This window comes from Chiloscyllium plagiosum, chromosome 12, assembly GCF_004010195.1.
Source record: "Chiloscyllium plagiosum isolate BGI_BamShark_2017 chromosome 12, ASM401019v2, whole genome shotgun sequence".
In the NCBI taxonomy this organism is placed as follows: Eukaryota; Metazoa; Chordata; class Chondrichthyes; order Orectolobiformes; family Hemiscylliidae; genus Chiloscyllium; species Chiloscyllium plagiosum.
Genome location: NC_057721.1, coordinates 87,545,570 through 87,570,089, shown reverse-complemented (window position 1 = coordinate 87,570,089; position 24,520 = coordinate 87,545,570). Strand labels below are relative to the sequence as shown.

General features: G+C 43.0%; 1 protein-coding gene across 1 annotated transcript in view; it reads left to right on the top strand.

The window, feature by feature from the left end:
* The window catches only part of LOC122554870 (zinc finger CCCH domain-containing protein 13-like), a 28,278-nt gene that overhangs the window by 2,497 nt on the left and 1,261 nt on the right, over nt 1-24,520 (top strand). The window contains exon 2 of the mRNA XM_043700218.1: nt 18,130-19,909. Within this exon, the coding sequence (XP_043556153.1) occupies nt 18,140-19,909 (1,770 nt within the window). The 5' untranslated portion in view covers nt 18,130-18,139. The remainder of the gene's footprint in view (nt 1-18,129; nt 19,910-24,520) is intronic.

Genomic DNA, 24,520 nt, shown 5'->3' with positions numbered 1-24,520 from the left:
GAGAGAGAGGCCAGAGGTTATGGTGTTGATCTCTCCAGCAGGAGCTGACCTTTCTATTAAGTAACAAAAACCTCAATTTAAACTTGAAGAACAAGTTCCCCTTCCTGCTGCAGTTGCTGTGATGATAAATCAGGGACATTCTCCAAGTGAATCAGTCACTGTCTATGTCTTACAAACCAGCGGAAGCCTCCAGAGAAAGACAACTGAACAGCAAGGGCCTGGTCAGCTGAAGGAGGATTATCACAACATCAATATCAGGAAGGAAAAAATGAGGACTGTAGATGCTGGAGATCAGAGTTGAGAGTGTGGTGCTGGAAAAGCACAGCAGGTCAGGCAGCATCCTGATCCAAATTGTGACGGTCTGAATGTAGTCCAGAACTTATGCAGGATCAGTTGGTTCCGTAGGCAGGTACTGAGGAACGAGATGAGGCTGTGGTAGCAAGTTTGCTTCAGGGCATGGCTGAAGAGCCTCAGAGCAGAGGAGATGACCTGGGGGGGTACAGTGAGAGAGAGGGATTCACTGAGATCCTTATAGAGAGAGGAGGAGAACTTCTTCAGGGTAGGCATCCTTGGAAGAGGATTCACAGTCAGGTTGAAATCAATTTGGAGAAAGTGAGAACCGCAGTTGCTGGAGATGAGAGTCGAGAGTGTGATGCTGGAAAAGCACAGCAGGTCAGGCAGCATCCGAGGATCAATATCAGGAAACAAAGATCACAGATCTGACTTTCCAGTTTTCTATTTTCCTTATTCGTCTGTCTAAGTCTGTATATGTGTGTGTGTGCAGGTGTGTGTCTGGGGAGGTTTATCAGGAGATTAGAGTTTTAGTTAGGAGTGTTATATGCCAATAGTTCATCTGTTCACCTATTGATATAGACTAATACTTGTAAGAAATAGTATTGCTTGGTTAGTACAGAAACTTGGTTAGTGCTTTCTACCAACCATGTTCTTTGAGTCAGGTAAATTAAGAAACTGTGGGTACCTTAACAAACTTCAAAATTTGGTAAGATTCTGGAACACTGCGGTTTGATTTATGGTGGGTTCTCCCAATGAGTCATAACATCTAGAAATGTGCCAATGTAACACCTTTAGAACATAGAACATTACAGCGAAGTACAGGCCCTTCGGCCCTCGATGTTGCACCAACCTGTGGAACCAATCTGAAGCCCATCTAACCTACACTATTCCATTCTCCTCCATATGCCTATCCAGTGACCATTTAAATGTCCTTAAAGTTGGCGAGTCTACTACAGTTACAGGCTGGGTGTTCCACGCCCCTACTACTCTCTGAGTAAAGAAACTACCTCTGACATCTGTCCTGTATCCATCACCTCTCAATTTAAAGCTATGCCCGCTCGTGCTCACCGTCACCATACTTGGAAAAAGGCTCTCCCTGTCCACTCTATCTAACCCTCTGATTATTTTATATGTCTCTATTAAGTCACCTCTCAACCTCCGTCTCTCCAACGAAAACAGCCTCAATGCCCTCAGCATTTCCTCATAAGACCCTCCCTCCATACCAGGCAACATCCCAGTAAATCTCCATGGAACCCTTTCCAAAGCTTCCACATCCTTCCTATAATGTGGTGACCAGAACTGTACACAATACTCCAAGTGTGGCATGCTTTATTCGAAAGGGGAGGAAGACAAAAAAAAGGTAACTATTGGCCAGTTAGCTTAACATCTGATTACTGGGGAAATGTTAGGAAATGTTAAAAGATTTAATACCAGGGCATTCATAAATACATAATATGATCAAGCAGAGTCAGCATGGCTTCATGATGGGAGTTCATACCTGACACATTTAATACAGTTCTTTGAGGAGGATAGATAAAGGGAAACCAATAGATTTTATACATTTGGATTTGTGAAAGGCATTGGATAAGGTACCACACAATAGACTCCTTAATAAGAAACAAAGACATGGTGTTGGAAGGAGTACATTAGCATGGATAAAGAATTGGCTAGTAGAAGGGGAGTTGATGACCTCATGGTTTTATCGCTAGACTATTAATCCAGAGCTGGAAATGTGTTGCTGGAAAAGCGCAGCAGGTCAGGCAGCATCCAGGGAACAGGAGAATCGACGTTTCGGGCATAAGCCCTTCTTCAGGAAGGCATCTGCAGACCTCACTTTCTCCTATTAATCCAGAGACCCAGGTGATATCCTAGGGACTTGAATCCCCACCATGGCAGATGATGGAATTTGAATTCATTGAAAATCTGCATTAAGGGTCTAATGATGACCATGAAATCATTGCTGATTGCCAGGAAAAAGCCACTAACATCCTTCTGGGAGGGGAAGCGTCTTACTCAGTCTGGCCTACATGTGACTCCAGACCAATAGTAATGCTGTTGATGCTTAACTGCCCTGTGCAGTAAATACTAGCTTCACCAGCAACATCCATGTCCCATGGATTCATGAATGCTAGGTCATGCCTGACAAACCTCATAGCTTTTTGGACAGAGGTAAGTTGTTGAATGTTGTTTATATTGACTTTTAGAAGGCTTTTGATAAAGTCCCACACAAGAGACTGTTAGCTAAGGTGGAAGCCATGGACTTGAGGGCAATTTACTGACATGGATAGGAAATTGGTTATGTAGTAGAAAACACAGACTTGGAATAATGGGAATGTACTCAAATTGGCAGCAAGTGATTAGTGGTATCCCACAGGGATCTGTGTTGGGGCCTCAATTATTCACAATATTCATTAAACGCTTGAATGATCGCATGAACAGTCAAATATCGAAATTTGTTGACATCACGAAATTGGGCAGTGTTGATGACAGTAGAAAATTTCACCAGGTTATTGATCGATTAGGTGAATGGGCAAAGCGTGGCAGATGGATTGTAATAGAAGCCAGTGTGAGGTTATCAGTTTTGGAGTTAAAGGGGTAGATATGGGCATTTTTTAATAGGCACAAAGTTAAATATAGTGGATGTCCAATGAGATTTGGGGGTTTGGTGCACAGCTCTTTATAATGCCACAAACAGGTGCAGTAAACAGACTAGTGGAATGTTGGCTTTTGTATCTAAAGGGCTGGAGTATAAGGATGTGGACTTCATACTGCAGTTATACAAAACCCCAGTTAGACCCCAGTCCGAGTACTGTGAACAGACCTGGGCACCACACCTCAGGAAGGGCGTTTTGACTCTGAGGGAATTTCAATACAGGTTTACAGGGATAATACCTGGGGTCCATAATTCTTTACAACATATATTAATGACTTGGATGAGGAAAGTGAATGTACCGTCACCAGGTTTGTGGGTGACGTAAAAGTAGGTGGAAGGCAAGTGGTGAGGATGATAAACAGAATTTTCAGAATAATATAGACAGGTTAAACCAATCAGCGTGAACTTGTCAGAAGGAATAAAATGTGGGAACATGTGAGGTTATGCACATTGTCAGGAAGAGTAGAGGAGCGGAATATTATTTAAATGCAGAAAGACTGCAGAAAGGAGTCACGCATTTAAGAGGGAAATGAGGAGGAATGTCATCTCTTGGGGGTAGGGAATCTGTGGAATTCTTTACAGCAGGAGAGATAACTAGAGCTGAAATCCCAGTGAGTCAGTAACAAGAGTCTGGATTTAAGAATCTAACCATGACCATTAAACTTTTCAATTGTTGCAAAATCCCAAGTGGTTCTCTAATGTCCTTCAGGGAGAGAATCTGCCATTCTTACCCAGTCTGGCCTACACGTGATTCCAGACCCACAGCAATATGGTTGCCCTCTGGGAAATAAATGAATTTTTTTAAAAATCAAGGTTGGTGTAGACAGATTTTTAATTAGGAAGTGAATAGGAGAAAGTGAGGAACTGCAGATGCTGGAGATCAGAGTCGAAGAGTGTGGCGCTGGAAAAGCACAGCCGATCAGGCAGCGGGCTTATGCCTGAAACGTCGATTCACCTGCTCCTTAGATGCTGCCTGTTGGATTGAATGGCCTACTTCTGGTCTGATGTTGTATGGTCTTACTTACCCAGAGTATCAAGTCTCTCTTGTATTTCTACCAAACCCAAATACTGTGCAAGTCCTTTAATAGTTTCTATTTTCTTAGCTTATACTGGTTCAGTAGTTAGCACTGCTGCCTCACAGCGGCAGGAACTCTCAGGCACCTACGGTACAGTTTGCACATTCGCCCCATGTCTGTGTGGGTTTCCTCTGGGTGTTCCAGTTTCCTCCCACAGCCCAACAATGTGTAGGGCAGATGGAGTAGCCATGGGAAATGTAGGGTTACGGCGAGAGTCATAGAGATGTACAACATGGAAACAGACCTTCAGTCCAATCCGACCAGATGTGGGCGGCACGGTGGCACAGTGGTTAGCACTGCTGCCTCACAGCGCTTGAGACCCGGGTTCGATTCCCGCCTCAGGCGACTGACTGTGTGGAGTTTGCACGTTCTCTCCGTGTCTGCGTGGGTTTCCTCCGGGTGCTCCGGTTTCCTCCCACAGTCCAAAGATGTGCAGGTCAGGTGAATTGGCCATACTAAATTGCCCATAGTGTTAGGTAAGGGGTAAATGTAGGGGTATGGGTGGGTTTCGCTTCGGCGGGTCGGTGTGTACTTGTTGGGCCGAAGGGCCTGTTTCCACACTGTAATCTAATCTAATATCCTAAATTAATCTAGTCCCATTTATCAGCATTTGACCCATATCCCTCCAAACCCTTCTCATTCATATACCCATCCAGATGTCTTATAAATGCTGTAATTGTACCAGCCTACACCACTTCCTCTGGCAGCTCATTCTATACATGTACTTTTTCTGTGTGAAAAAGTTGCCCCTTAGGTCCCTTTTAAATCTTTCCCCTCTAACCCTAAACCTATGCCCTCTAGTTCTGGACTCCCCCACCCCGGGGAAAAGACCTTGTCTGTTTATCCTATCCATGCCCCTCCTGATTTTATAACCTCTAAATGGTCACCCCTCAACCTCCAACACTCCAGGGAAAATAGCCCCAGCCGATTTTGCCTCTCCCTATAGCGCAAACCTTCTAAACCTGGCAACATCTTTGCCAATATTTTCTGAATCCTTTTAAGTTTCACAACATCCTTCCCAAAGCAGGAAATCCAGAATTGCATGCACTATTCCAGAATTGGCCTAACCAATACCCTGTACAGGCACAACATGACCTCCCAACTCCAATACTCAATGCACTGACCAATAAATACAAGCATACCAAATGCTTTCACTATTCTATCTACCTGCAACTCTATTTTAGAACATAGAACAATACAGCGCAGAACAGGCCCTTCGGCCCTCGATGCTGCACCGACCTGTGAACTATTCTCAGCTCATCCCCCTACACTATCCCAAAATCATCCATGTGCATATCCAAGGGTTGTTTAAATCTCCCTAATGTGGCTGAGTTGACTACATTAGCAGGTAGGGCATTCCACGCCCTTCCCACACTCTGTGTAAAGAGCCTGCCTCTGACATCTGTCTTAAACCTATCACCCCTCAATTTGTACTAATGCACCCTCGTACAAGCTGACGTCATCATCCTAGGAGAAAGACTCTCACTGTCCACCCTATCTAATCCTCTGATCATCTTGTATGTCTCTATTAAATCCCCCCTTAGCCTTCTTCTTTCCAATGACAACAGACCCAAGTCTCTCAGCCTTTCCTCATAAGACCTTCCCTCCAGACCAGGCAACATTCAGGTAAATCTCCTCTGCACCTTTTCCAATGCTGCCATATCCTTCCTGTAGTGGGGCGACCAGAACTGTACACAATATTCCAAGTGCAGCCGCACTAGCGTTTTGTACAGTTGCAGCCTGATATTGTGGTTCTGGAACTCAATCCCTCTACCAATGAAACCTAACACACCGTACGCCTTCTTAACAGCACTATCCACCTGGGTGGCAACTTTCAGGGATCTATGTACATGGACTCCAAGATCCCTCTGCACATCCACACTACCAAGAATCTTTCCATTGACCCAGTACTCTGCCTTCCCAAAGTGCATCACCTCACATTTAGCTGCATTGAACTCCATTTGCCAACCCTCAGCCCAAGTTCCCAGTTTATCCAAGTTCCCCTGCAGTTTATGCAGTTTATCCAAGTTCCCCTGCAACCTGTTATTTTCAAATAACTATGCACCTCCATCCACTCCAAGGTCTCTTTGTTCAGCAACTCTCCCCAGGTCCTCAGTGTATAAGCCCTTGAGGTAAAAAATCAACCGTGATCATATTGAATGGCAGCAGATTTGTAGGGCTGAATGGCCTGGGGAGGATGGTTCTGGGTGGGGTGCTCTTCAGAAGGTTGGTGTGAACTCGGTGGGCTGAATGGCCTGTTTCCACACTGTAGGAATTCTATGAAAAACTCTGACTTTACTTGTCGATTTAAACAACTTGGCTTTTGTAATTTCTTGCAAGTTGATTGGTACAACTCTGCCACCTGCAGGTAATCTCTAGCAGTTACCATCGCCATTTCTCAGTTGCAGTACAGAACTTAATTTTTACTTTAATTAGAGTCCTGGAGTCATAGAGATGTACAGCATGGAAACAGACCCTTCGGTCCAACTCGTCTATGCCAACCAGATATCCTAAATTAATCTAGTCCCATTTGCCAGGATTTAGATTTTTAAATTATGTTGGATTCCCTACAGTGTGGAAACAGGCCCTTCGGCCCAACAAGTCCACACCGCCCCTCCAAGGAGTAACCCACCCAGTCTTGTTTCCCTCTGACTAATGCACCTAACACTATGGGCAAGTTAGCATGGCCAATTCACCTAACCTGCCCATAGATTGTGGGAGGAAGCCGGAGAAAACCAATGCAGACACGAGGAGAATGTGCAAACTCCACACAGACAGTCACCCGAGGCTGGAATTGAACCTGGGACCCTAGGGCTGTGAGGCAGCAGTGCTAACCACTGAGCCACCATGCTGCCCAGTTGGCCCATAGACCTCTAAATCCTTCTTATTCATATACCCATCCAGATGCCTTTTAAATGTTGTAATTGTACCAGCCTCCACCACTTCCACTGGCAGCTCATTCCATATACGTACCACCTTCTGTGTGAAAATGTCCCTTGAGTCCCTTTTAAATCTTTCCCTTCTCACATTAAACCTATGCCCTGTAGACATAGACTCCCCCACCCCATGGTATTAGACCATAAGACAGGGGTGGGGAACCTGCAGCCGTAAGGCCATTGTGTGTGGCCTTTTGACTGAATCCAAATTTTGCAGAACAAATCTTTTAGTTTTTATTAATATGCTTTTTTTTGTCCTTTATTATTTTTATTTTAATCTTAAAATGAATGTATTTAAAATACCAGACAGCGAAAGAAAATTCAATGAAATAATCCTTACAGACTGACCGCCACAATTAAAAAATTGGTAAGTCATAAGGGCTATTTTGACACCTGCTATCCTCATGATTTAGTTATAATGAGACTGTAGAATGTACGTTATCTTCCCCGCCTGAAGTGTGGCACCACTACCGCCCGAGGCTGGTTGGCGAGAGCCTGTGGTTATCCAGTACGCCAGTGTTTATCAACTTATGACAACAGTGCACGTGGCATTCCAACAGAATCCCCATGCCTTCGGCAACATGCACAAAAAATGCTTTCTTGCTTTTCAACCACTTATTGCTGCAAATCTACATTCTCCTACTTAACCAAAATCAAGATGCCCTTAAGGTCACAAATGACAGATACCCATCTCGAGGATCAGCTAAAACTGCAGACCTCCATGCTGCAACCAAATATTCAAATGCTTTCCTACAAAAAGCAGTCACAACAAAGTCATTAAAAGGTTAGTTAATTTTAGAATTAACTTTTTTTCTTTTTAGTTAGTACATAGTAGTTAGATTTTTACAAAATAATGTGAATTTTGAAGAATATATAATTGAAGTTTCTTGGATGCGGCCTTATTAGATTACAACTAACATAAAGCGGCCTTCCGACATGAAAAGGTTCCCCACCTCTGCCATAAGACATAGGAGTAGAAATTGGGCCACTCAGCCCATCAAGTCTGCTCTGCCATTCAATCATGGCTGATACGTTTCTCCACCCTATTCTCCCGCTTTCTCCCCGTAATCCTTGAACCCCTTGACAATCAAAACCTATCTATCTCAGTCTTAAAATATACTCACTGTGGCCTTACCCGTGATCTTGGGTTCATGTCATGTACATGTGACCCCCCCCCGTACTGTACTGTATCTCTAACATCTTCCTCACTCTCCTGTTTTAACACCATCACCTTGATAAATTGTTATGTTCTCTCTACCTTAGCGAGTTTGTACACTTTGGATTACTTGTTACTTTGGTTAGACTCTCGGCATGTGACCTTTATACCTAGCATGTCATTCCAGCTCTTTGGTTTATTTCCAGCACCACTTAATTTTTAATTTTTTGTAATTATCTCTCGGCCTCAATCGGATTATAGATCATCCCTTCACTTGTTATTCAGCTGTTGACACTTTACTCACACCATCTGGCACTTTTGATCACCTGCAGAGACTTATTATTCGGCCTGTTGACACCTCACTCACACCATTTGTACTATCTTTCGATCTCTCTGCCTATATATTCTGTGGGTAAAACCAATGACTGGCTGTGTGCTTCCCTTCACTTCTCCTGATAAAGGGGCAGTGCTCTGAAAGCTTGTGATTCCAAATAAACCTGGTGGACTATAACCTGGTGTTGTCTGACTTCTGACCTTGTCCACCCCAGTCCAACACCAGCACCTCCACATCCTGACTGCCAGAACCAGGTTAAATAAACACTGACCAGGTTTTTACACTTAACAAAAAAACTAATTAGAGGTATATCAGTCCAAATCACAGAAAGATAAAATTTGAATCACCAGTTTTATATCTCTGCTAGTTTAAGCTCTATCCCCTTCCTAATCCCCTATATATATACCTGTAGACAGATATTGTTATGGGAGAGAGAAAATACAGGGAAAACAGTTCAGCCAGAGCAGTTTATAGGATTAAATCAAGTTCCCTTTTGCTTCTTCCAAGTTCTTTTGATCTCCGAACTCCTTATCTTCAGATCCATTCAGTGCCACCCACTGACACAGGCGGACACACACTCAGACACACAGACTCAGACACACACACAGACAGAAATGTAGATCCTTTTTCTCTCTCAAGGAAAATATAGTTTAAAATAGTGAACTTTTACGAACTTTTATAAAGACATGAACTGTTTTGAAGTCCTGTAACTGGCTGGTCTTGAACACTGATCGTGTAGATGTGACAAAGTGGGATGTTTACACAGCTGTTGTTCAGTGAATGAAAACGGTGCAGGTTTGCTCGCTGAACTGGAAGGTTTGTTTTCAGACGTTTCATCACCATACTAGGTAACATCTTCAGTGAGCCTCCGAATGAAGCAGTGGTGGTGTGGCCCGTTTTCTATTTATGTGTAGGTTTCCTTGGGACGGTGATGTCATTTACTGTGGTGGTGTCATTTATTGTGACATCATTTCCTATTCTTTTTCTCAGGGGAATGCCATGCTTCTAGGAATTCTCATGCGTGTCTCTGTTTGGATTGTCCTAGGATTGATTTGTTGTCCCAGTCAAAGTGGTGTCCTTCCTCATCCTTATGTAAGGTTACTAGTGAGAGTGAATGAAAATGCTGCAGTTTTATACTGGAGTCTCCAAGAGAGGAACTGACTGCAGCTCATGAAGTTAGTGATCTGTTATTGGGAGATTGCTGGGATTCTATTGGCCAGTTTGAAAAGGAACAGAGTTGGGCATCTTAGGATGGCAGTGTCTCTTGATCTTTGTGTTGAAATTCCCTGCTCTTTTTGTTGGTGTTGAGTTTCTTTGTAGACATCACTTTGAGAAAAGATAAGGAGACCAATATTCTAGTTTACCCTGTGGTTTGTCAGAGACTCTTTTCTGAAGGTGGAATTGGGCAGAGAGTAATCTGGACAGGCATTCTCCCTGGGGGTTGAGACAATCTTCACCACTATTTCAGAATCACCCTTTCAGGAATACAATTTGGATGGTCTCGGGATCTTGGTATTGACACTTCTTCATCTGGGATTATCTTTTCAAGACAGTGTCACAGTTTCTGTATCCACAGTTCAACATCATTTTAAAAAGTCAGTTCTAGGAGATTCCACACTGGACACAGACCATGTTTCAATATTCTGAATATGACATTTGCTGGATATAGCATCAAGTAACCTTCTAATCAATGCCCTCCAACCCTGAACCTTTATTAATGATACAAATTAAGTCCAGCACAGATCCTTCACTCATCACAGCTTGCCAATGAGAAAATGTCTTAGTTATCCCTACTCTTTGCTTCCTGTATGTTAACTAACTCTCTATCCATGTTAGTAAACCATCCCCAACTCCATCAATCTTTCTCCTGCCCATCAGTCTATTGTCTGGCATCTTCACAAATACCTTTTTGAAGTCAAAGTATACCACATCTACTGGTTGCCACAGTAATTACATCCTCAAGAAACTAACAGATTTGGTGAATTTGATTTCATTTTGTCAAACGTATTTGACTTTCCTAAGCTCATTGTTATGATTTCCTTATCACAACCAAGCCATTTGGTAATACAATATAGAACTTGCTGGAAAACAGACATATTTTTGTCAAAGCCCTTCATCTGACACATCAGGACATTTCAAAGGAATACCAACTCAAGAACAAAGTCAACATGTATACTGTAAGAGAGGAGGGTACTGATTGTTAGAGTCATCGTCATGGAGCATTAATGGGGAAATTAATGAGAGGAGGGAAGCAGAGACAGAGTCAGAAGCTATTAAAGTTATGCTTAAGAAAGAGTACTGACCATTATCCAATTTGAATTGAAACAGTTCATTTATTACATTCTGCGATTTATTTCATTTTGCAAGTGATTTCTGCCTAGAATGTACAGTGCTGCTCATACACAACACAGTATTTTCACTTGAATATGCTGTTACAGGTGGCAGGACAAGTTGAGACAGTGCTTAACAAAACATGCAATATCTTGGGCTTCATTAATAGGAGCATAAAGTACAAAAGAAATAAGCTATGCTGACCTTGTATAAGTCACTTTTTAGAATTCAGCTGGGGCGTTGTGTGTAGATATGGCACCACACTTCTGAAAGGATGTTAATGTCGTGGAGAGAGTGGAAAGGTGATTTACAAAAATGGTTCCAGGAATGAGAAATGTTACAAATATGTAATGATATTTATGGACTATGTGGAAAACTTGGAAGATATGGAACAGTTTGGAGATTTCTGTTTTGGAAAGGGTTTCATTGAGGAGAGTTGTGGGCTGTAAGCCACCTCCTGTTTGCAGAAACATCATGTGACTTCGTAGAAAACAGCTCTGCAAAGCTTGCAAAGAGATGAGATAGGGTTTATTGCCTTTCATAATGGAAAACCTCACTTTAAAAAGATCAGAGAGCCATTATGTGAAGTTACCTAGTGACAATTTCTACAATTGGAATTTTGTTTTACAAATCCAGGTAGAGACAGTAGACACCTCAGAAGCTGAAAGTCTCTCTCCTGGCATTATTTGCTCAGTAGAAGTTCATTGAGTCATGCAGAACAGGTTCTTTGGCCCACCATGTCTATGCTGACCTACAAACATCAACCCATTTACCTGTAACTACTCATCCAGATGCTTAAATGTTGCAAGGGTCCCTGCCATCCATATGCCCTCCTACACCCTTTGGGTGATGAATACTTTTATGCTCACTAAAACATCTAATATCTCCTCATTAATCCAAACATGTTCCAGAATTGCACCACCCCAACTGAAATCTGCACTTACAATGTCCTTCTTCGCTATGAATACAGATGAGAAGTATTCATTTAAGACTCACCCATGTCCACAGGCTCCATGCACACAGGTTACCCCTTTGGTCTCTAATAGGTCCCATTCTTTTCCTGGTAATCCTCTTGTGCTTAATATACTTAGAGAAAGTCTTGGGTTTTTCCTTAATCCCATTGGCCAAAGATATTTCATGGCCCTTTTATGCTCTCTTCATTTCCAGTTTAAGCAACTTCCTACACTATCGCATTACAACATTATGTTAATGAGCCAAAACACACTGCAGCACAGAGGAAGTAGGCACAGCAGAGGAAAATCACCTATACCGTGTATTCAAAAAGAATGGGTCCCCAATGAACACAGTCCGCCAATTTCTCAGCAATAAACCCAAACAAGCAGACAAAACATATCCAGAAACCCTAGCCACTCTCCCTTACATCAAAGACATCTCAGAAATGACTGCCAGACTCCTCAGACCTCTTGGCATCATGGTAAACCACAAACCCACCAACACACTAAAACAGCAGCTAATGCACTTAAAGGATCCTATACGGACAATGAGCAAAACTAAATTGGACAAACAGAAAGAAAACTAGCCACCAGGATACATGAACACCAATGAGCCACAAGACATGACCCACTCTCACTAATATCCCTACATATGGATGAGGAAGGACACCACTTCGACTGGGACAACACATCCATCCTAGGACAAACCAAACTGAGACACGCACAAAAATGCCTCGAAGCATGGCATTCCAACCGGAACTCTATCAACAAACACACTGACTTAGATCCCATTTGCCACCCACTGAGGAAAGGAACAGGAAATGACATCACCAACTCAAGGAAACCTAAACACATAAATAGAAAGCAGGCCATACCACCAGTGCTTCACCGGAGGCTCACTGATGATGTTACCTAGCATAGTGACAACACGTCTGAAAATGAACCTACCAGCTTAGCAAGCAAACTTACATCCAGAACCTTACCCTGAGCTACAAATCTTCTCAAAACTCACTAACTTCCTACTCTCTCTGGATTTTTGAAGGCCTCCCTTGTTTTTAATGTGTTGAACCTAACACATGCTTCTTTCTTTTTCTTTATCTTGCTCTCAAATGTTTCATTTATCAAACTCTCAAAATTTACTCAAACTCTCTTCCTGGGAACCTTATAAAAATTTCCAAATACCATTATTTCTGAATACATTGTAAAACCTTAAGAGATCAACTGTGACCAATTTCCAAAAACTTGAACCCAAAGGTTGCTTGCAATCAGAAGTGAAGTTCCACCATCAGTCTACAACTGTCCATACTTCAACATTGTTGACAGGAAATCCAGTGGATGTGAGAAGTCATCACCTTCTATCCTTTGTTTCCAGACCCTTGGTTCATAGGGGGCCTTTTCCTCTTTTTGCTTTTTGTTTTATAAAACTGTTATCTCTGCAGGGACTTGTCCTTTTGAGGTAAAAACAAGGACTGCAGATGCTGGAAATCAGAGTCTAGATCAGAGTGGTGCTGGAAAAGCACAGCAGGTCAGGCAGCATCCGAGGAGCAGGAAAATCAATGTTTCGGGCAAAAGCCCTTCATCAGGAATCTGATTCCTGATGAAGGGCTTTTGCCTGAAAGGTCGATTTTCCTGCTCCTCGGATGCTGCCTGACCTGCTGTGCTTTTCCAGCACCACTCTGATCTAGACTCTTGTCTTTTTGAGCTGTGTGACTGTGTTTGTGTGTGAGATTGGGGGAATATATATAGCTCGTGTTAACCAGAGAATGAAGTCTGGTCAAAATAAACAGATTATTTTGAGTTCATTAAAGAAGCCTCCTGGATATACCTTCTTGAAAATATTTCCTCATCAACCTGTTCAGAGAAGTATTACAGAAATGTATTACAGAGATGTATTACAGACCTCTGGAGCAAGGGACCAACTTGAACCCAAGTGTCCTTGCTCAGAGGAAGGATACTACCACTGTACCACAGGAACCCTTTATGTGACCAGTGAGGTAGTGGAATTTGATTGCACCTCCTGTACCAGCTGGAACATCATTTGGAAGCTCAGCGTGGGATCTTAGATGCAAACAACATGAAATTGGACATGGAGTAATAGAAATTGGTAAAGGATAAAAAGAGAGGCACCAGATTTCTCAGCAAATCAAAACAATATTAGAAATGGCTAGAACATTCTGTCAGGTGCAGGAACTACCTGTGACTGTTTTACAATATTTAATGAAAGCTAGGCTGGTGAAATTGACAAAGCTGTTAAAGGTAGAGTTGCTTGCAAAAGTTAAGCAAGCTGAGACAGCTGAGGTGTAACAATCAGGAGTGATAGAAATGTAAGGGACCAGTTGTTTCAGGAACCAAGTTATTGCAGTTAGTTGTGTTTGAGTTATCAATATGGGAGTAGAATTGCAAAAGAGAGAAAAACTGAAACTACTTCTGACATCTGTCCTATATCTATCACCCCTCAATTTTTTAGATTAGATTAGATTAGATTACTTACAGTGTGGAAACAGGCCCTTCGTCCCAACAAGTCCACACCGCCCCGCCGAAGCGCAACCCACCCATACCCCTACATTTACCCCTTACCTAACACTACGGGCAATTTAGCATGGCCAATTCACCTGACCTGCACATCTTTGGACTGTGGGAGGAAACCGGAGCACCCGGAGGAAACCCACGCAGACACGGAGAGAACGTGCAAACTCCACACAGTCAGTCGCCTGAGGCGGGAATCGAACCCGGGTCTCAAGCGCTGTGAGGCAGCAGTGCTAACCACTGTGCCACCGTGCCGCCCACAATTTTATAGCTTCAAATTGAGGGGTGATAGATATAGGACAAATGTCAGAAGGAGTTTCTTTACTCAGAGGGTAATAGGGGTGTAGAACGCTCTGCCTGCAACAGCAGTAGATTCACCAACTTTAAGGGCATTTAAATGGTCATAGGATAAACATATGGATGAGAATGGAATAGTGTAGGTTAGATGGGCTTCAGATTGGTTTCACAGGTCAGTGCAACATCGAAGGCCGAAGGGCCTGTACTGCGCCGTAATGTTTTATGTTTCTATATTCTATGTTACGTTTTATATTTCTATGTTCTATATTCTATGTTCCATGTTTCTATGTCCTATGTTTCTATGTTCCTATTTTCTGTTTCTGTGTTACATGTTTCTATGTTCCATGTTTATATGTACTATGTTTCTATGCTCTATGTTCTATGCTTCTACATTCTATGTTTCTACATTCTATGTGTCTGTGTTGTATGTCCTATGTTTCTATGTCCTATGTTTCTATGTGCTATGTTTCTATGTGCTATGTTTCTATGTTCTATGTTTCTATCTTTATATGCTCTACATTTCTATGAAAAAAATACCAGCTTTAATGAGATGTCAGGTGCAGACAAATATTCTGATGAGAAACCAAACCATAAGCAAAAGTCCAAAAGCCTTGCTCAGGCTGGGTTAGGGCTGTGGAGACAAGTGGAAGCATTCTATGGTTTGATAATGTAGCAAATTAAAAAGAGTCATAGAGGCACAGAGATGTTCAGCATGGAAGCAAATGGAGCGACACAGTAACTCAGTGGTTAGCACTGCTGCCTCACAGCACCAGGGACACGGGTTTGATTCCAGCCTCAGGCGACTGTCTGTGTGGAGTTTGCACATTCTCCCTGTGTCAGCGTGGGTTTCCTCCGGGTGCTCCGGTTTTCTCCCACAGTCCAAGGATGTGCAAGTTAGGTGAATTGGCCATGCTAAATTACCCATAGTGTTCAGGGATGTGTAGGTTAGGTGCTTAACCAGGGGTAAATGTAGAGTAATAGGGTAGGGAAATGGGTCAAGGTGGGATACTCTTCAGAGGGTCAATGCGGACTTGGGCTGAACAGCCTGTTTCCACACTGTAAGGTTTCTATGATTCTTCTATGAGAACCTTTGTTCCAACTCGCCCATGCCCACCAGATATCCTAACCTAATCTAGTCCATTTGCTAGCACTTGGCACACATCCCAGTAAACCCTTCCTATTCACATACTGTCCAGATGCCCCTTAACTGTTGCAATTGTACCAGCCTCCACCACTTCCTCTGGCAGCTCATTCCATACATGTACCACCCTCTGAGTGAAACAGTTGCCCCTTAGGCCCCTTTTATATCTTTCCCCTCTCGCCCTAAACCTATGCCCTCTAATTTTGGCTCCGCTACCCCAGGGAAAAGAATTTGTCTATTTATCCTATCCGTGCCCCTCATGATTTTATAAACCTTTATAAGATCACCCCTCAGCCTCCAACATTCCAGGGAAAATAGCCCCAGCCTATTCAGTCTCTCCCTATAGCTCAAATATCCCAACCCTGGCAACATCCTTGTTAATCTTTTCTAAGCCCTTTCAAATTTCACAACATCCTTCCTAAATAAAGTGATTGAAGGTACCAGCAAAGCAGGTTGACAAGAAGAGCTTGTGATATTCATGCATCACAATCTGAGGTTTTTATAGGTTATGTCACTGTTTTAAAAAGGTTATTCTGTGAGTTAATTGCTGATGCACACAGGCAAACATTTTGAAGCATGAGGATATAGCCAGGACACATCCACATTGAATTGGAAATGATAACGCAAACACCTTTGACCATTGGATATGGGTTTTGAGAGTGCATACCATGGATCTATTTCATGGGAAGATTTCTCTCTTGGAGGAATTAAAAACATCACTTCTTCCAGAAATTCAATTTCATGTTGAAGACTGGAGTTGCTTTCCTCACAGCAGAGAAGATTGAGATGTATAAAAGTATAAAGGGCATAAAAATAATAAACAGGAAACCTGCAATAGGGTTAGGGTTAAGGTTAGAAACCCAAGGTGGAGGGATCAGAGATGAGGGAGCATAGATTTAAGGTAAGGGGCAGAAAATTTAGAGAAGTGAGGAAAAAAATATTTCACCCAGAGGGTAGTGGGAATCTGGAACTCACTGCGTGTAAGGGGGCTGGAGTATTTAGATGCACACTTGCAATGCCAAGACATACAAGGCCATGGGCCAAGTGCTGGCAAATGGGATTAGAATAGTTAGGCAGCTGGCAGACACAGTAATAGCTGATGATGAGCTGATCCATGAAATTAAACATTTTCCCCTCTACTCCCATAAACGTCAAGAAAGATGCAAGATGGGAGAATGAAAGGAAAGCGAGGAATCAGGGAGGATCTACTGGGACCCTCTTCAGGTCAGAAATGAAGGGGGGTGCTGAGATTGGAGCTGAACCCATAAAGACCTCAGTGTCTCACAAGAACATGAGAACAAGGAGCAGGAGGAGGCCATTCAGTCTGCTTGTGTCTACTCTGCCATTTGATATGTTCATGGCTGATCTCACCTTGGCCTAAACTCCACGTTCCTGCCCTGGTCTCCATAACTCCTCAACGCATTACTAATTAAAAATCTGTATCTCCCTAAATTTACTCAATGTGAAGACAGATGCAAAATTATTGTTCAACGTCTCTGTTATTTCCCCATGATCTATAATATCTCCATTTCTCAGGTTGAACATTTACTTTAGCTACTCTCCTCCTTTTATTCACTTGTGAAACATTTCACAACCAGTTTTTATAGTTCTGGATAGTACTCTTCTAATCAACTTTTGGTTATCCTTTGCTGGTTTATAAAACATTCTCCAATCTCAATGTTGTGACTATACTTTGCACTAGGCTCTTTTTTTAATCTAATATTGTCCTCAACTTTCCTGAATGTGCCTTTCCTGATGAGGTTTTGCTTTCATTGCAATGTATTTTTTGTGAACATTTTGAACAATTTCTTTAACTATTTTCCCACTGTCTACTTGCTGTGATGCACTTCAGTGTTTTTACCCAATCAATCTTTGCCAGTTATCCCCTCATACCTCAATCACTGGTTTTAAGATTCTTGAAGAAAGTGAGGACTGCAGATGCTGGAAATCAGAGTCTAGATTAATGTGGTGCTGGAAAAGCACAGCAGATCAGGTAGCATTCGAGGAGCAGAAGAATTAATGTTTCGGGCATAAGCATCGTTTCCTGATGAAGGGCTGGCTTATGCCCGAAACGTTGATTCTCCTGCTCCTCGAATGCTGCCCGACCTGCTGTGTTCTTCCAGCCCTACACTCAATTTTGATCTCCAGCATCTGCAGTCCTCACTTTCTCCCAAAATAGTGTGATTCTTGTTAGTTTTGTAGCATTTTGGATTCTGTTGCAAAAATATTCTATAAACCCACCTTTGAGACCACTTTGGCCAGGTTTATTCATCCAGTTGATAAGAATCATAAATCCCCACAGTTGTTTTATTGTCTTTGCTAGAAACTTCGATTATATCTTGTTTTGTCGTGAAGTAACTTCCTGATAATGGTTAAGTTCTAACTGTCTCCTGGTTAATTCTGATGTGCCATTTAAATTGTTTTTTCTGCAGGCTCCAGGGCATGTTAATGGCTTGTTGGGAAATGGGTCCTTATCTTCAGATTGATCCTTTATCCCCTTATGGCAAAAATAAATCTTCAAGGAAGCTCCCGCCCATCAGTCAGGGTGGCCATGATATGCCGTTTGCGACACCTCAAACTAAACTGGACTTACTGAAATGTCAGATCCAACAGAAACTGGAGCGAGAGAAACAGGTGAAGCTCATGGCCATTTACAAACAGCAGTATCAGGAAGCTCTGTATCGCCTTCGAACGACCTACCTCGTGGAAGCTCACTCGGGATCCTACAGAAATCCCGGAATCTCTGAGCAACTTTCAGCTGATGGGTCACATGTGCAATCTCCAATGTCAGAGGATCAGGATTTAGGATGGACCCAGGTTACTCTCGGTCCACAAGGCAAAAGGAGCGCTGGCATTGACAGAGCTCACCCTCTGAGGCCCATCGATCGGAGACACTCAGGACTCAGCAACGTCTTAAACTCTGAAGGAGAGACTCCTGACTGGAGGAGTTTAATACATTTGGATGCCCCCATGTGGCCAGCTGTTACATTCAGACCATCACCACCTAAAGCACCAAGAAGCAAATGTCAGTCCAACTGGTCACAGTTAAGGAGCAGGGAGCGGGGTATGGAGCTGAGAACATCAGAAGATTCAACATCTCCAGTCCAACCCCATCAAAGGAGCAGCCAATGTAATAATTCAACCTTCAGTAAAGGGCTGGAAACCAGAGAGCTCCAAAACAGTCAGCAAAATGACAGAATCAACATAGATGTTGAGATTTCTAAGAAAGAGAGTCTTATTCAAGGAAGACTGAGGAAAATAGAAGAGGAACTGAGACTAATTCAGATGCAAAGAGATGAAACAGACGAAGAGATGGAAGATCAAAATATGGAGGAATCAATGACAGCAGAAAGAGGGGTTATGGAAAGAGAGAGATCAGAGAGAGAGATGGAGGGGTCCGGGAGAGAGAGATCAGAAAGAGAAAGAGAGAACTCAGGGAGAGAGAAGTTGGTGAGAGCAAGAGGGAGGCCAGGGAGAGAAAGTGAGAGCTCAGGGAGAGAGTGGTCAGAGAGAGAAAGAGAGTGGTTAGGGAGAGAAAGGTCAGAAAGAGGAAGAGAGGGGTTAGGGAGAGAGTGGTCAGAGAGAGAAAGAGAGAGCTCAGGGAGAGCACGGTCTGAGAGGGAGAGTTCGGGGAGAGAGAGGTCAGAGAGAGAGAGGGCAAAAAGAGAAAGGACAGATAGAGAAAGGGAAGACAAAGAGAAAATGTTGGAATTGGAAAGAGAAGCAAAACACAGACAGAGAGATATAACAGAGAATGTAAAAGATGTTGATCATAGAACAACAAAAAGCAGCAATGAAAATTCATACAAGGTGAAAATTAGCACCCAATATAAAGGGAAGGAACTAACTGAAGACAGCTTTGATGGCGGCTCCTCAGATGAATACAGTGATCATTCAAATCCATTCGCAAATTATAAAGAGATTGCAAATGAAGAAAAGAATGACACAAAGGATGATACTGATCATACAGCACAATACAGTAACTCAGTAGAGAATGAGAGGACAGAGTGGGATGGACATTATTCGCCAGAGGAGAAAGCTCACTGTCCTTTCTGTGGCCGAAGGTTTGTTCTAGACCGCCTCGACACACATACGGAAATCTGTAAGAAAGTTTACAAACGCAAACGGAAAGTCTACGATTCAGCACAGAAGAGAGCGAAAGGAACTGATTTGGAGAATTACCAGTGCTCCCACAAGGTCATCCCAGCACCGGTAAGACAAGCCTGGATGTGGTTCATGGGTAATGGGCTCCTCTATCCAATCTTCACTCCAATTTCATTTCCTAGGCAACTAGGATTCATTTGCAAGGGAGTTGGGAATCTGAACAAGCACCTTAACACTAATATTGTCACAGGAAGGTGTCTCAGTGCTGTGGGGTTGGCACAGTTAAAGCAAGGTTTACCTGGGAAATGGATACAAAGGTATAGAAAGGCAAGGTAATGCTGGAAATAGGGAACAAAATATGAACTGAGTACATAAAGTCAAGAAAATAAGGGTTAGAAAATAGACAAGATGGAAGCTGCTAAGTGAAACAAAAACAGAGTTAATATTTTTGAGTCCAGTGATCCTTCTTCAGAACTGGTCACTGGACCTGAAACGTTACCTCTGTTTCTCTCCACAGATGCTGCTAGACTTGCTGAGTTTCTTCAGCAATCTCTGGTTTTATTGCAGATCTTTAGCATCTGCAGTTCTTTGTTTTACCTTAGCTGTTCAGTGAATACTGTTAGACAATCCCAGTACAAGGTCCATTGCGAATACGGATGGGCGAACACAATCAGCTGTCATAATTTAATTGGGAGGTAAAGGAGGACAGGACAAACAACAACATTCCAGTTCACATGGTCTTCAGATGGAGTGAGTGGGGGGCGGAATAAGGAATGGAGGGGAGATTCAATATTAGGTAAACAATTACAGCTGTAAGGATGGTTGATCTATTACAGGGTTCATCAAATGAGGAATCTGGGTTGAACTGGGGAATATTAAAGGGGCAATCACTGCTGGGAATGTACTACTGACTCCCTAAACAGTCACAGGATACTAGCAAACCTGGAGGGAAATCTCTGAGAAGGACATGAAAACAAGGGCAGCAATAGGAGGGATTCTGACCAGCCGAATATTAACGGGAATAAGGTCAGTATAAAAGTTGAGAGGGTACAGAATTCATGACATGATCAGGGGAACATTTTGTAGTTAATCCCTCTCAAAACCAGCAAGAGGTGGTTTGTGACTTTGCTTTAGGGAATGAAGCTGGGTATCAATGGGAGAGCATTTCGGTAACAGTGAACATAATAACTACAATACCTTAGAAATTACAATAAATACTTGCCTAGCCATCCCACACAATGTTAAAAGTTGGGAAAGGCAAATTTTACTAAAGTTGAGATGTAATTTTACAGAAGTGGGTTGGAGAAATCTATCCAAAAGTCAATCAAACCACAGCAGTGGAACACATTCAGGAAGGAGCATTACCACAGAAATCATGGCACATAATAGGTGCAAAGATTCAAATGGTTCCGATTCACCTCAGGACCTTTGCACGAGCCTTGATGAGAATTGGGTACAGGCCTCTAAGCAGTACTCAGGATGTGGGGAAGAAAATAAATCAGGAGATAGAAAAGGCATGTAAGAAAGGCACTAGTGGGGACTTCAGTATGCAGGTGGACTGAGAAAATCAGGTTGATAGCCTATCTGAAGAAAAGAAATCGTGGAATGCCTATATCATAGCTTTTTGGAGCAGCTTGTGGTAGAGTTCACTAAGAAACAGGCAGTTCTGGATTTGGTGCTGTGTAATGGGACAAACTTGATAAGGCAGCTTAATATGAAAGAATCCCAAGGGGGCAGCGACCATAATATTAAAGAACTCACCCTGCTGTTTGAGAGGGCGAACCTGGAATCGGATGTAATGTATTACAATTGAGTAAAGGAACTACAAAGACATGAGAGAGGAGCTGGCCAGAGTTGATTGGAAGGGGAGCCAAGGAGGGAAGATGGTAGAACACCAATGGCAGGAGTTTCTGGGGGTAATTCAGTAGAAACAGCAGAGATTCATCGCAAGGAAGAAGAAACATATGAAGGGGAGGATGCGACAATCATGGCCAACAAGGGAAGTCAGGGACAGCATTAAAACAAAAGAATAGGCATACAGTGTGGTGAAGATTAGTGGGAAGCCTTTAAAAACCAGCAGAGGACAACTAAAAAAGCAGCAAGGGGGAGAAGATGAAATATGAGGGTTCAGAAAGATTTACAAAGATGTTGCCAGGGATGGAGGGGTTGAGCTGTAGGGAGAGGCTGAATAGGGTGCGGCTGTTTTCCCTGAAGTGTCAGAGCCTGAGGTGTGACCTTACAGAAGTTTATAAAATCATGTGGGGGCATCCAAAACTAGAAGGGATAGAGTAAAGGTAAGAGGGAAAGATTTAAAATGGACAACTTTTTCACGCAGTGGGTGGTACGTTATATGGAATGAGCTGCCAGAGGAAGTGGTGGAGGCTGGGATAATTACAACATTTAAAAGGCATTTGGATGGGTACATGAATAGGAAGGGTTTGGAGGGATATGGGCCCAAGTGCTGGCAAATGGGACAAGATTAACTTAGGATATCTTGTCAGCATGTATGAGTTGGACCAAAGAGTCTGTTTCCGTGCTGTACATCTCTATGACTCTCTGAAAATCCAAAGATGTTGTGTAAATATATAAACAGCAGCAGTAAGAGGCTTTGAAGGAGCTTAAAGGTAAAATATGTAAAAGACAAGATTCAGTCTTAGAGACATACAGCATAGAAAAGGCCTTTCAGTCCAGTGTCTGCACCAACCTTCCGATACTAGTCACTCTGCCGCACATTGGGCTCATCGCCTTGAACTTCAAGAGCTCAGCCAAGTATTGTTTAAAGGTTGTGAAGTTTCCCCTCCAAGGCGGGGCATTCAGATTCCTATCATCCTGAAGGCTTTTCCCCAAATCCTCTCTAAACCTCCTGCCTTTCACCTTAAAATTATGCCCCTTCTTACTTACTCTTCAACTAAGGGGAGCAGTTGCTTTCTATCCACTCTACCCATGCCCCTCATAATCTTATACACCTCTAACACATCGTCTCTGAATCCTCTCCACTCTAACAACAACAACCTGAGCTGATCCAGCCTGCCTCATCGCTAAACTGCTCTATCCCCGGCAACATCCTGGAGAATCTCCTCTGCCCCCCCTCCTCCAGTGTAATCCCATCCTTCCTATAGTGTGGGGACCAGAACTGCCCACAGTACTCCAGCTGTAGCCTCACCAAAGTCCAATACATCTCCAGCATCACCTCCCTGCTCTTACCATCTATACCTCAGCTAATAAAGGCAAGTATCCCATACACCTTCTTAACTACCCCATGAACCTATCTTGCTGCCTTCAGGGATCTGTGGACAAACTCCCCAAGGTCTCCATGTTCCTCTGAGCTTCCTAGTGTCCAGTCATTCTCCTTTGTCTTGTTATTTCTTCCAAAGTGCAGCATCTCATATTTATCAGGGTTAAACTCCATCTGCAACTGATCTGCCTGTGTGACCAATCATTTTTATCCTCCTGTAACCAAAGATCATCTTCACTATCAATTATTTTGCCAATCTTTATTACATCCGCAAACGTGGTTATCATCTCCTCCCCAAACCATATCACAAATGGTAAGGGACCCTGCACTGATCCCTATGGTATGCCCCTGCTCCAGTCACACAAACAACCTTCTATCACCATCCTCTGGCTCCAATTTGGATCTAACTTGCCAAGTTACTGCGAATCCTATGGGGTTTTACCTTCTTTATCAGATATCTGTGTGGCACCCTGTCAAAGGCCTTGCTGAAATCCACACAAATCACATCAACTGCACAACTTACATCCACACACCTTGTCACCTCCTAGAAAAATTCAAATTTATGAAATAGTAAAGAAATTTATACACTGTGGGAAGGTGTCTCCACGGTGGCACAGCAGTCAGCACTGCTGCCTCACAACGCCAGAGACCCGGGTTCAATGCCTGCCTCAGGTGACTGTCTGTGTGGGTTTCCTCCGGGTGCTACGGTTTCCTCCCACAGTCCAAAGATGTGCTGGTCAGGTGAATTGGCCACGCTAAATTGCCTGTAGTGTTAGATGCAGGGGTAAATATAGGGGTATTGGTGGGTGCGCTTCGGCAGGTCGGTGTGGACTTGTTGGGCCGAAGGGCCTGTTTCCACACTGTAAGTAATCTAATCTAATCTAAACAGAACGGTACCCTTGTGTAATCTACTGTCAAGCACATACCCAGTCACACAGTACCCCAGTGTTATACAGTGAGGGTGATATCCCCCGTACCCCAGTGTTATACAATGAGGTCTATATCCACCATACCCCAGTGTTATACAGTGAAGTCTATATCCACCGTACCGCAGTGTTATACAGTGAGGGTGATATCCCCCGTACCCCAGTGTTATACAGTGAAGTCTATATCCACCGTACCGCAGTGTTATACAGTGAAGTCTATATCCACTGTACCCCAGTGTTATACGGTGAGGTCTCTATCCACCATAACCCAGTGTTATACAGTGAGGTCTATATCCATTGATGGAGTTCAACCCTGCCAAGTGTGAGGTTGTCCATTTTGGAAAGACAAATAAGAATGTGGAATACAGGGTTAACGGTAGGGTTCTTAGTGAGGTGGAGGAGCAGAGGGATCTTGGGGTCTATGTTCATAGATCTTTGAAAGTTGCCACTCAGGTGGATAGAGCTTGTAAGAAGGCCTATGGTGTATTAGCGTTCATTAGCAGAGGGATTGAATTCAAGAGTCATGAAGTGATGTGGCAACTGTACAGGACTTTGGTT